Raw genomic sequence first — 12141 nt, forward strand, 5'->3', positions numbered from 1 at the left:
CTTTTGTAATTAGCTCTGGATTTGATATTTATTAAAATGCCAGAAGCCACTTTGATTTCATCTGTGAATTGATGCTGCAAACAGGACCACGCAGACCAAGAATCTCCTCGATTCAATCTTGGTTTATGTTGAAATTGCTCTCGTACCCATTTCAAAGTAGTAAGAGAGGGTGTCTAATAACAGTAAACTGTAAATCAAAATCAATACTTGCAAGAAGAGAAAGTAAGAGGAAATTGGCAGGAATATTAAAATACACAAAAAAAGGAAATTCCCTAGGTTGATGTCACTGGACAAGTATTCTTCCCATTAGAAAAAAAATGAATTCCTACTTTGGCCAGTTTTTCACCTCTGAAGTACAACGTCACAGCTTCAGTGTTTCGTGGATTGTGGACTTCAATATGAACTTCATCATTGTCTTCATATTCTCGGATCAGTGCTGCCTTCAGCCTGGCCATTTCATTCTGTTCACCATGGACAAGCAACTACAAGGAAATCCCATAAGGCTATAAATGGAATGTAATCAATGCACAGCATTTTATAATAATAAGCACATAGCATATTTAGTAATTTCTAAGATTAATCCGGAATACCTATCTCTTAAATATTTAGAAAAATAAGACAACATGGTACATAATTCTAATGTGGTAAATTCCCAATCTGGTCGTCCTTTAGGAAAAGGCAGCAGAAACTGAATACCCGGCTCAGATCCCGAACACCATCCAGTGTTCTTTGCTGGGAAAAGCACGTGTGGATATTAGGTCAGTGAAGCACAGATCCGCGGTCCTCTTGACCATACCCCCCACTCACTGATTAGTGTTCTGGGCTCATAGATGAAGTCTGGCTAACTGGATGACAACATAAATACCTTCAATTCTGGAACTGTACTCCAGTAGGAATCAGCACCTTTGAGAGAGGAGGAGTGGAGGAGGAGAAAGAGAAATGGAGGGGGGCAGGTGCAAGATCTACAAAGTATAAATTAAATAATTTTACAGTTCAGTACTAACCACATGTGGTGGTTTTAATGCACGAATAAATTCACTGGTCTGTTGGTAATCTGTATGTGCAGAGAATGAGATGTAATCTACTGACATCTTCAGTGGTAACTTCTGTCCAGACATGGTAGTTACCTCCTCAGGTTCTGACATAATGTGCTGAAATTTAAGAAACAGAAATATTGATAATACATCATTAACCTTTCTGAGTAATTGTTAAAAACGCACAAACTTTGCATTGTTGTCTTTAAAAAAAAGATTAAGCACCTCATGTGCTTCTTTACTGTGATAAGTAGATACTTCCGTAAAACAAAACTTTTTAAAAAAAAAGATGATACTTAGTTTACAAAAGAATCAAAAATGATCTCTTCATTCTGGTTTGTATCCTTTACTGTTTTGTACCAACCAGTTATGAACAAGGGTGGCTACAGTGTAATTTCAGCACAAAGGTCACAATCAGGGTTGGCATTTTTTTTCCATGAAACAACCAAGTTGGCTTGTTGACAACCTGCATACGAGGCTGTGGCAATACTTCTCTACAGCTCAGCAACTCAAGCCAATTCCCAACTAATTTCCCTTTCGTAGCAGAAATTCATAGTCTTCACTTGACACTTCGTGCAGGCATATGCCAACACTGGAAACTTGACGTGAAGCGAACTGTGGAGGCTGCCTGGTCTCCAACTGTTCTATAAGTATGTGGCCGAACATTAAAATTAAAACAAAATACTGCAGATACCGGAAATCTGAAATAAAAATTGCAAGTGCTGGAAATACTCAGCAAATCTGGCAGCATTTGTGGAGAAAGAAACAGAGCTAATGTTTCGAGTCAAGTATGATTCTTCTTCAGAACTCGACTCTTTTTCTCCTTACGTTCAATCTAAAATTTGAATAAATATCATAGAGTACTTTGAACAGTGTTCCTTTTCACTAAAGCTTATGGTTAAACTGGTCTGTGACATCATTAGTAAACATTGGGTAGTTTGGGGGCCAAATCATAAAAAAGGGGGTTAAAACGCTTGGGTATTAAACTAAAATCAAATGAAAGAATTTGAAAAGTTTTATATTGAAGTTTGCGTACCTTGGCAAGGGTGCCTTCAACGCAGTAACCTGCAATAATGACCCCGTTTCTCTTATCAGTGCACCAGCTTTCAAACAGTTCTCTAGACAAACCACTCTGCATCATACCAGGAGAAGCCATCACCACACTTGGACCAATGTCATCAAAATGATCCATGCTCTTCAAAAAGAAAATAATCCAGTCAAAAAAAAGCAATGATGATGATCATAAAATCCCTATCCAAGTTAGTTTTCAATAATCTTTAATGTAACTTATTGGTATACATGTAAAAAAAAATCTATAGTTCAGCATTTGCATTATAGTGAAAAAATTGAATTTTACAGAATTTTATCAGAACAGATATCACTGAATTCATTTCATTTCATTTCCCTCACCAGCTATGGTATTGTCTCTCAATGAGATTGCTTATTTAGTGCTAACTCATATCATTCTGTAGGTGATTTGAGAAATACATTTAGAAGGACTAGGTATTGGGTTGGAATCAGTCTGAATTGGTTCGAAATCAACTGTTCTAAATCCATCACATCTCAGTCTCCATTAACCTTCTTTTGAAAATAATTATAATTTAAAGAAAAATTTACTTGCAGCATTAAAAAATTCCACATACAATGGCTAAGTTGTTAGCAACAACTGTCTCACCTTTAGGTTGCTGATGTGTTTGAAGACAAAAGGGTTGTTGATGCTGATTTGTTTGCGAATTTTCTCATTCATGGCGTTGACATAGGTTTGGTATACGGCCATACACTTTTTTGCCAGGGATGAGGCATAGTAGATGGGGATGTCATGCAGTTCAGGATGGTTCTGCCAATATTCATCTGCACGTAAAAGTAAAACTCTAAGCAATAAGTTTTCTACCTTCACTGTTTTGTTGCATTTTTCATTTCCCCTGCCTTTCTTATTTCAAAATGACTAAGCATATGCTGGGTATAATCAAGCCGAATGCAGTGTTCATTTAAACCACAATTTTATTGAGGTTTCCTGCATGTCTACTCATACTCAGATGAGTGGTATACCCCTTCACTTTGACCAATGAAGAAGAATGTTTCATGGGAAAGAGGAAGAAAAAGAGGAAAAGGTCAGGTTATGTGACGTACATATAGTCTATCACATACTTTCCAGGAATCTATCATAAGCTGTGTGGTAAGGAAAATACTAGACAGAAAGCCAGATATTACAGATAACTAAAAGATTGTCCAAACAGCTGGGTTTGAGGAAGGGTCTTAAAGGTATAAACAAAGTTGAAGAGGCAGAGAGATTTGGGGAGAGAATGAAAGTGTGGGGCCTACAGGTTTAAAGGTACAGCCATCAATGGTAGAATGAAGGAAAAGAAGGATTGCACAAGAGGCCAGGGTTAAAAGAATAGTGTGTTCTGGGGGAGGTTCAGAGCCAGAGGTTACTGAAAAAGGGAGGACAAGGCCTGACCGGATTTAAAAGGTTGACAATTTTGGATTAAAGGTTTTAGGGAGCCCCAAAGCCAATGCAGGTCAGCAAGGAGTTATTGGTGAGTTGGACAGGATATGATAAAGTTGAATGAATTCAAGTTTATATTGCATGGAGAATGGGAGCCTTTCCTGGTGAGCATTGGAATAGTCAATTCTGGCAGTGACAAAGGCATAGATAAGAGTTTCAGCAGCAGATGGGCAATGACAGACGTGGAGGCAAGCAATGTTATGGAGTTAAAAATAGGTAGTCTTTGTGATGGAGAAGATACAGGGTCAGATGTTCAGTTCAGGATTGAAAAAAACAAATGTCAAGATTGAAACAGCTTGGTTCAACCCGAGATAGATGCAGAGGGGGACTGAATCTGTGTCAGGGGCCAATACTGACAGGTCTGGTCCTTCAAAATTTTTAACTGGGGCAAATTATGGCTCACCCAGACAGAATGCTGTCTAACAACAAAGGTAATGAAGGGGTTGAGAAAGTTAACACTGACTATTCTCAATGTACATGTGGAAGCTGTCTCCATGGCTTCAGATGACATTGCCAAAGGCATTATGCAAATGTGGAAGAGGACAGTGACAAGGATAGATCTTTGGAAGACTCCAGAGAAAACGATGCAGGACCAAGAAGATAAATCTTTGGCTATGACTGGATAAACAAGAGTGGAACCAAATGAACCAATTGAGCTGGACAATGGAGAGGTGTGGAAGATTTTGTGGTCAATTTTGCAAAAGACTGCGAGAGGTCAAGGAGGAAGAGGAGAAAAATGGACCAAGATCAGTTAAATAGGTGTCATATGTGACTTTAATTAGGGCATTGCAGTATGGCATCACTGTTCCATTGTGCTTCCTAAGACAGCCCAGATGAGACCATGGCCTCAACTAAGAGCCATGAGCTGCCGCATGATATATATGACAGGTTCCGTCCTCATGCTCGCTGCGTCTGGTATATATGGGCTGCCCAAGACACAAAAGTGATGTCCCTTTATGCCATATCTTATCAATGGCTGGTTCTGCACAACATGAATTGGCCAAATGGTTGGGCGAGTTGTTACAACCAGTTTTGAGCAAGTTTTCCACATACATGGTGAAGGATTCCTTCACATTCGCAAAGGCCATACAGGACTTGCACATCGATAGCAATACTGTGTCCATACGCTCATCTGACATTGCTAGCTTATTTATTAATGTTTCACTTAAGGAAGCCATAGATATTTGCGCTGCAGCACTATATCATGGTGATCTAGACCTGCCATCATTGCACGAATCAGTTTTCAATGAACTTATGAACTCAGCAACTCACTGAGTTTAGTTCACTTTTGATGACACCATGTATGCCCAATTAGATGGTGCTGCCAAGGGATCCCCTCTAGGCCCAGCTCTCTCAAATATCTTTCTTGGGTTCCATGAGAAACGTGTCTTCGGTGGAATGACACCTAACCCTCACATATTTCCAATATGTGGATGATACATTTGCTATATTTAAATCTGTAGCTGCATGTGATAATTTCCTTACATGTCTTAATGGGCTCCATCCTGTGCTTAAATTTGCCTTTGAAATGGAGCAGTCAAATGAACTCCCCTTCCTTGACGTACTAGTTGCGAAATCTGCCCGGGGTTCTCTACCAAGGTCTCCCACAAGCCCACCTTCACTGATCAATATATGTGTTGGGATTCTTACAGTTCCACATGCTATAAGATTGGTCTAATTGGCAACCTTGTAAGTAGGACACGAGCCGTTTGCTCACCATGCAAGCTGCATCAAAGGCATCCTGCAGGATAATGACTACCCTGATCAGATCATTTCACACTGTATATCACGCAAACTCATGAATGGGCCTAAGGTCGTCAGTTTCAGCCCTGAAAAGTGCCCAGTCTACCTCAAATTACCCTGGAAGGACAAGGTATCTCAAAATTTGAGCAACAGGTGAAGCTAGCTAAAAGCAAAATACTGCAGATGCTGGAAATCTGAAATAAAAACAGAAAATGATGGAAAAACTCAGCAGGTTTGGCAGCATCTGTGGAGAAACAAAGGTTAACGTTTCGAGTTCATATGACTTCTTCAGAACTAAAGTGAGGTAGAAATATGATGGATTTTATACTATTTAAGAGGAGGTGGAGCAGGTGGAATGAGATAGAAGGTCAGGAATAGGTGACAGCTAAGGAGAGATTGACAAAGATGTCATGAACACTAGACAAAGGGAGTGTTAATGGTAATGGTAAAGAGGAAAGAGGGTGCTGGTAGTGGCATAAAGGTAAGATAGCAGAACGTGCTAATAGCAGAACAAGGGTCAACATCTGTGAAAGCAAAACATAAAAACAAGTGACAGATGGCCTTGTGGGGGAGGGGAGGGAGGAAAGGGTTAAAAAAAAAGAATAAATAAAAGAATAAAATATATAAAATAATTAAAAATATATAAATAAGTAAATAAATAAAAATTGGATTTAAAAGGGGGGCCAAGATGGAGGAGAGAGTACATGATCTGAAGTTGTTGAACTCAATGTTAAGTCTGGAAGGCTGTAAGGTGCCTAATCGGTAGATGAGGTGCTGCTCCTCCAGTTTGCACTGGAACATTGCAGCAGGGCAAGCATGGACATGTCGGCATGAAAGCAGGATGGTGTGTTGAAATGGCAAGCGACAGGAAGGTCTGGGTCATGCCTGTGGACTGAGCGATGGTTTTCTGCAAAGTGGTCACCCAGTCTGTGTTTAGTCTCTCCAATATAGAGAAGACTGCATTGGCAGCAGCCAATGCAGTAAACCAAATTGAAAGAGGTGCATGTGAAGTGCTGCTTCACCTGAAAGGAGTGTTTGGGGCCTTGGGCAGTGAGGAGGGAGGAGATAAAGGGGCAGGTGTTGCACTTTCTGCGATTGCATGGGAAGGTGCTGTGGGAAGGGGATGAGGAGTTGGGGTGATGAAGCAGTGAACCAGGGTGTCACGGAGGGAACGGTCCCTACGCAATGCTGATTGGGGGGAACGGTCCCTACGCAACGCTGATTGGGGGGGGGGTGAGGGGGAAGATGTGTTTGGTGGGAGTATTAGCCTTGGCCTCTGGACTACTAGTCCAATGGCTTTACTACTAGGCCACCATCTCCCTTAAAAATGAATATTAGCCTTGGCCTCCGGATTACTAATCCAATGACTACTAGGCCACCATCTCCCAGGTGAAGCTAGCTGTTTCACGCTGCTACTATGCATTAGCAACATGAGTGGTATTCACCACTAACTGGATGCTGCCGTCAAGCCAACAAATATTCCCTGCCTATAACACAAATGAGTAATGTGGTATATGAATTTCAGTGTCAGCGTGGTGTAGGCCATATGTCCCAAAGACTAGTGGATCGTATCAAACAGCATGTCCCAGCCGCTGTTCGTAACGAGCAAGGTATAGACCGTATCCAAACAACCTGTTATGCAAAACTCAAAACAGTGTTCAAGATTAGATGGGATTCTGCAATTGGACAACATTTGCTAAATAATCCTCAGTGTGCTAAGAATTACACTGACAACCAATTTAAGATTGTCAGTTGGGCTCAAATCTTTGTGCTCCCAGCAACTATAATTTGTTTCACGAGGCATCCACCTTCATTTGTAGGTGGCCTCAGCACCACCCTGAAATGCCCAACATACTTGTTCAAATTTACTAAAAATAACAAAGATGGAGAGGTAAGTCAGATTTGTAATATTTACCTAAAATCAGTAGCAGCTCTTGCGCACGGCCTAGAGCGAAGACAGGAATGAGGCAGCGTCCTCCTCGATTTACAATGTCATGTACAGTGTTGCAGAATCGAGCTTCACGCTCCTCACGTTTCTCATGGATGTGGGTACCATACGTGGATTCCTGTATAAAAAAGATCAGAATCACTACAGTATGGAAACTGAAAAGGGTGAGAAAGTGGAGTTGGGACAGAAGATCAGCCATGACTGTACTGAATGGGGGAGTAGATGTGAGGGGCTGTATGGCCTACTTCTTGCTTCTATTTCTTATGTTGTGAAACGAGTCTACATTCTAGGGTTGCATTTTGGAGCAGAAACAAAAACTCAGAGCGGTCCATTTCATAAGTTGATGTCGACAAATAATTAGAAATATATATTAAAAAAATCAAAATCAGTGTTTTAAGAATAGAGCGATTTTAATCAATTACCTAACAAATAAACTAGGAACATAGTAACACTTCTTAAATTCCTAAGTCTGCCCTTTTATTTTGCTGCTCAATATTTACAAATCATTGTGACATAATGGGCCAAATGTTCATGCAAAAATAAAGGCGTGTTAATGATATAAGCTGTTATTAGTGCACAAAACAGTTGCCAGGCTCGGGGGATGGAGAGATACAACATGAATTACGAGTCGCTAGAACTTGCTGGTTGATTTATACCGTTTCTCCATTTGCCTTGCACAAACAGCATCTCACCCTGAGTTTCTCCATTATTTTTAAGAACATGCTGCATTTCACATTAATTCCTCATTAAGCTCTCTGCAGAAATTTAAGGCTCATAATAGAGCATGCACCTTTTCATGATGTGATGATTATTGTGATGTTAATCAATCACTCAGCCCAGAAAGGGCATCTCACTCCTATGTGTATTAAGTTGTTGTTAGAAATGTTAAAAAATTCAAATTTAAATTTTTTTCTTACTTCTCATTTCTGCCTTAAACCAATCTTTATTTGAGATTTTTTTCTTTGTACACCTTTTTCCCCAGCTGTTTCACTCTCAAGCCTTAAATCTCGTTGGTCAGGGAGATACACTATCAGTCCTGCGGTTCACCTAGGTCCCAAATCCAGCATTGCATTTCTAACAAGTTGGGACCCAAAATATCTTTTAAGCTGAAGGGTGAATGTAAAGAACTGCATACCAGGAAAGATAATCTGCTCCAGCAAGTTTGGCCTAATGTTTTATGGTCAAACCAACCACAAAATACTTGAGGCCTAAATTTTAAAAATGTTACAGAATTACTGTTCTTCCAGGAGAGACAAAGGCTGACGGAACTGTTCAGATAGCAGTGTCATGAAAAAAAATCCTGAAGCGCAAGTCCTTCACAACTTAAATAAAAGAAAATTGAATAATGACTTCTATGCATTGAAAATTATTAAATTACTTGCTCTTTTAAGCACCCACATATACACTTTAGTGCGCCAGAAGTAAGATGCAAAACTTACTGATGTTATATTTTGTTTTGTATACCTTCTGTATTGGAATCTTCATGAAGAAGAAAAAACAACCTACTATTATAAGAATATCAGGTCTGACACTGGGAATCTCCGCTGCCATTAAGTGTCTATCCTCTTGTCGTGAAAAATCTCCAGTGTACAAAATCTGCATGGAAGCAAGTAGTGATTTAAAAAAAAGACAATATTGACAGTTACTGAGTTTTATAGACATTGAAATAATAAAAACATTTCTGACCAGGTATTATGAGCTTAATCTATAATACATTAAAAATAATAGGTTGGTCACAACATTCTATTTTATGATGCACTGAAAACTCCCATGTCAATCTGGCCTGAAGGAAGAACCTATTCTTAAAACATCCAAATTAATCTGCAATACCTGTTTCACCTTTGGCAGTGCTCAGTTAGGTGTTTTTCACATCAAGCATTTCCTAATGTTGGTAACACCATAATGACTTCTACCAAAATTAGCCATGCCCCTCAGACAGCGGAACTATTTCAACCCCCACTACCCTGCCTGTCCTCACTGATGTTTCTCTGACTTGGTCAAATTATACACCACCCCGCCCCCACCCCCCCCTCCAGTTTGGCCAGAAGACAGCACCTGATCTTGACAATCCATGTACAAAGTATTATACAAAAAAGCAATATAAGACTGAGGTTCTGACAACAGGGTCACATCAGAAATGCTTGGCCATCATTTTTCTTTTAGAAGCTGATATATCTGCTGTGTATTTTTGACATGTTATCACTTGCAATTTTTTTTTCTAACATACCTTCACTCCAGCTATTTCAATCATGAACATGGCTGCTCCCAGAACGTGGCCTGCATGATAACACCAGAACTTGATACCTGCCACTTCTTTCACCTCATGAAAGTTGATAGTTTCAATCTTATCCATACTTTCTTCCAGGTCCGATTCTGTGTACAGCATATCATCTGCTGAGATATTACTTAATGTACAAATAAAATGCATGTTAAGAACCAATGGATCTATTGTATTATAAAGAGCTCATATGAATTAAAACAAAGCTTAAAAATGAAACTCTGCAATGCGTTTCATGAACTCTAAATCCTGGAAGTGGGTGCATTACTTTGCTGTACTGAGCTATACACTCCCAAGAAATTCCAGGTCAGAGAGCCAGTTTGTGCAGAGTTCAGCTGCAGCAGCATTAGGGTAATACATTCATCCAGCAGCCAAACTTTGCGGATGTCAGTAGAGGATGGAACTGCGATTGGCTTTTCATGCCCCCGATGTTCAAAATCTTTCCAACAATCATTAGCAGTGCCCGCAGAACAAACTCATGCACCCGCAAATCAAGAGCTAAATACACACCTCAAAAAGTGCCAATGTGATCAAATTAAAAAGACCAGGCTTTTAAGGATTTGGTATCCAAATTCATAAATATCCTTTTTTCTGCAAAGTGATAAAAAACACAGGGTGTTCTAGAAGACAAGGACGGAGCAATTTGTTTCAGCAAAAATCCAATTGGAAAAGGAGATGGTCTGTACAGATTCTAATTTCAATCTTCATTATGTTATACAAGAGGATTTTGGGATGTAGTGATGTAAAGAAGTTGTCCTTATTTCAGGAATTATGGGCTTATGTCAGCAATGGCAGCTGAAAAATTAATACTGCAGAGAGGAAGTTTGGCTAAAGTATGATTCATTTAGTACTAAGAATAACATTAAATGTGAAATACACAGGCTTCCACTCACCTGACCTTGACATAATCAGACAGTAGCCAGCGATATATAGCTTTTGTAGCATGGGTCATAAAAGTTCTGCCTTTAAAGCTGGTCTTTTGCAGGAACCATGGAAGTGCACCACAGTGATCTAAATGGAAACTGTTGGAGATAGAATTAAAACAGAAAATTTACACATGTACAAACACAGCCACATATATAGTTTCTCCTTGCAAAATAGTTATTGCTTCAAATCATGAATCAAGCTACATACATATTTACTTTAACAAAGATATATCTTACTTCTTATATCACTCATGTCACTAACTCTTCTAAAATGTTTAGAATACACATAGTAAAATACTTCCAGTGGTATGGAGCTCTGAGACTAACACAGCTTAAGGAACAAACACACATTCAAAAATATTGAACAGGAAAAGACCAACTGATGCATATAGCCAGGCCCATAAAGTTGTAATTTCACCTAGGCCAATTATGGAGGAAGATCTGGGACAAGCTGCTCTTGCCCTTTTAGGTGATCAAAAGTGGTCCAAGAGATCACATTGACTCTGGTTTATACTACATGGTACCTACTTCTTGTATGTGTGATCTCTGTCCCTGACAGAAACAGGTCCAACTCTAGTCTTGAAGGAAAACAGTGAATCAACTTTCACCACACGAGGCAACAAGCTGTTCACAGGTCTATTATTCATTTGGAAAAGAAGAATTTCACAACTACCAACCTAGCCCTGCCCTTATAGAATTTGTTAGTGTGCCTCCTGGTTAGGTCCACCCTATCCAGTTGAAATAACTTATCCTTGTAAATTCAATCTAGTCTCATCATTACCTTATATACCTCAATCAAGTTGCCGCCAAGCCTACACTTCTCTTAAGTATAAAGCTCTAGCTCATTAAGCCTGTCAGGATTGCTAAGAGTCATAGGTACACTTCCAGATGGCATTTGAAAAGGGATTATTACCAAAAATCAGAATGCACCAAATTGGTAGTATCATTGGTTAGGAAGTGAAGACATAGAGTAAGATAAAGCTCTGATTGGCAACATGTGGCAAGTGGTGCTGCCCAGGGATCACCATATATATCAAAGATTTGGGTTAAAGAATATAGAACTGTACATCTAAGTTTGAAATTGAAACTAAGTTAGGGGGCACAGTAAGCTGTGTTGTTAAGAGGAGGAAGTTACAAAAGGGACACAGAGTAAGTTAGTGGGCAAAACTATGGCACAGTTCAGAGTGGTAAGTGTGAGATCATCCAGTTGGATCTGAGACAAACAAATTGGAAAATGGAGAGAGACCAGGAGCTGCAAAGGAACAAAGTGATTTAGATACCCATGTACGCAACTCTCTAAAGGCTAGTTTATGGGTACAAAAAATAAACAAAAAGGCTAATTGCGATTATCTCAAAGGGTTTGGAATATAAAAGTGAAAAGGTGATGCTTTGGTCAGACCCTACATGGAGTGCTTCACTCAGTTTTGAACACTGAACCTCAAGAAAGATGGCACTGACCTTGGATGCAATACAGTGCAGACTCACCAGAATGACAACAAGGTTTAAAAGCTGAAATTATGATGACAGGTTGCGTTAACTGGTTTTTTATATTTTCAGAGTTTAGAAGGGTGAGGGATGCTATGATCAAGGTCTTCAAAAGATGATTCTTCCTTTTTTCCTTTATGTAGGGAATCAATAAGGTAAATGCAGAGAAACTATTTTCCACAGCAAGGGGGCATAATCTTAAAGTCAAGCTATTTAGGAGA

The 12141-nt window shown here is 39.5% G+C and overlaps 1 protein-coding gene across 1 annotated transcript in view; it reads right to left on the bottom strand.

Moving 5' to 3' along the window:
* Positions 1-12141, bottom strand: part of cpsf3 (cleavage and polyadenylation specific factor 3) — a 32564-nt gene that overhangs the window by 17875 nt on the left and 2548 nt on the right. Inside the window, exons 4-11 of the mRNA XM_078541638.1 lie at positions 10403-10531; positions 9459-9636; positions 8738-8827; positions 7199-7349; positions 2710-2885; positions 2071-2229; positions 1005-1151; positions 330-482 (exon numbers count right to left, since the gene is read on the bottom strand). Of these exons, the coding sequence (XP_078397764.1) occupies positions 330-482; positions 1005-1151; positions 2071-2229; positions 2710-2885; positions 7199-7349; positions 8738-8827; positions 9459-9636; positions 10403-10531 (1183 nt within the window). The remainder of the gene's footprint in view (positions 1-329; positions 483-1004; positions 1152-2070; positions 2230-2709; positions 2886-7198; positions 7350-8737; positions 8828-9458; positions 9637-10402; positions 10532-12141) is intronic.

This window comes from Cetorhinus maximus, chromosome 5 (assembly GCF_964194155.1).
Source record: "Cetorhinus maximus chromosome 5, sCetMax3.hap1.1, whole genome shotgun sequence".
Taxonomy (NCBI): Eukaryota; Metazoa; Chordata; class Chondrichthyes; order Lamniformes; family Cetorhinidae; genus Cetorhinus; species Cetorhinus maximus.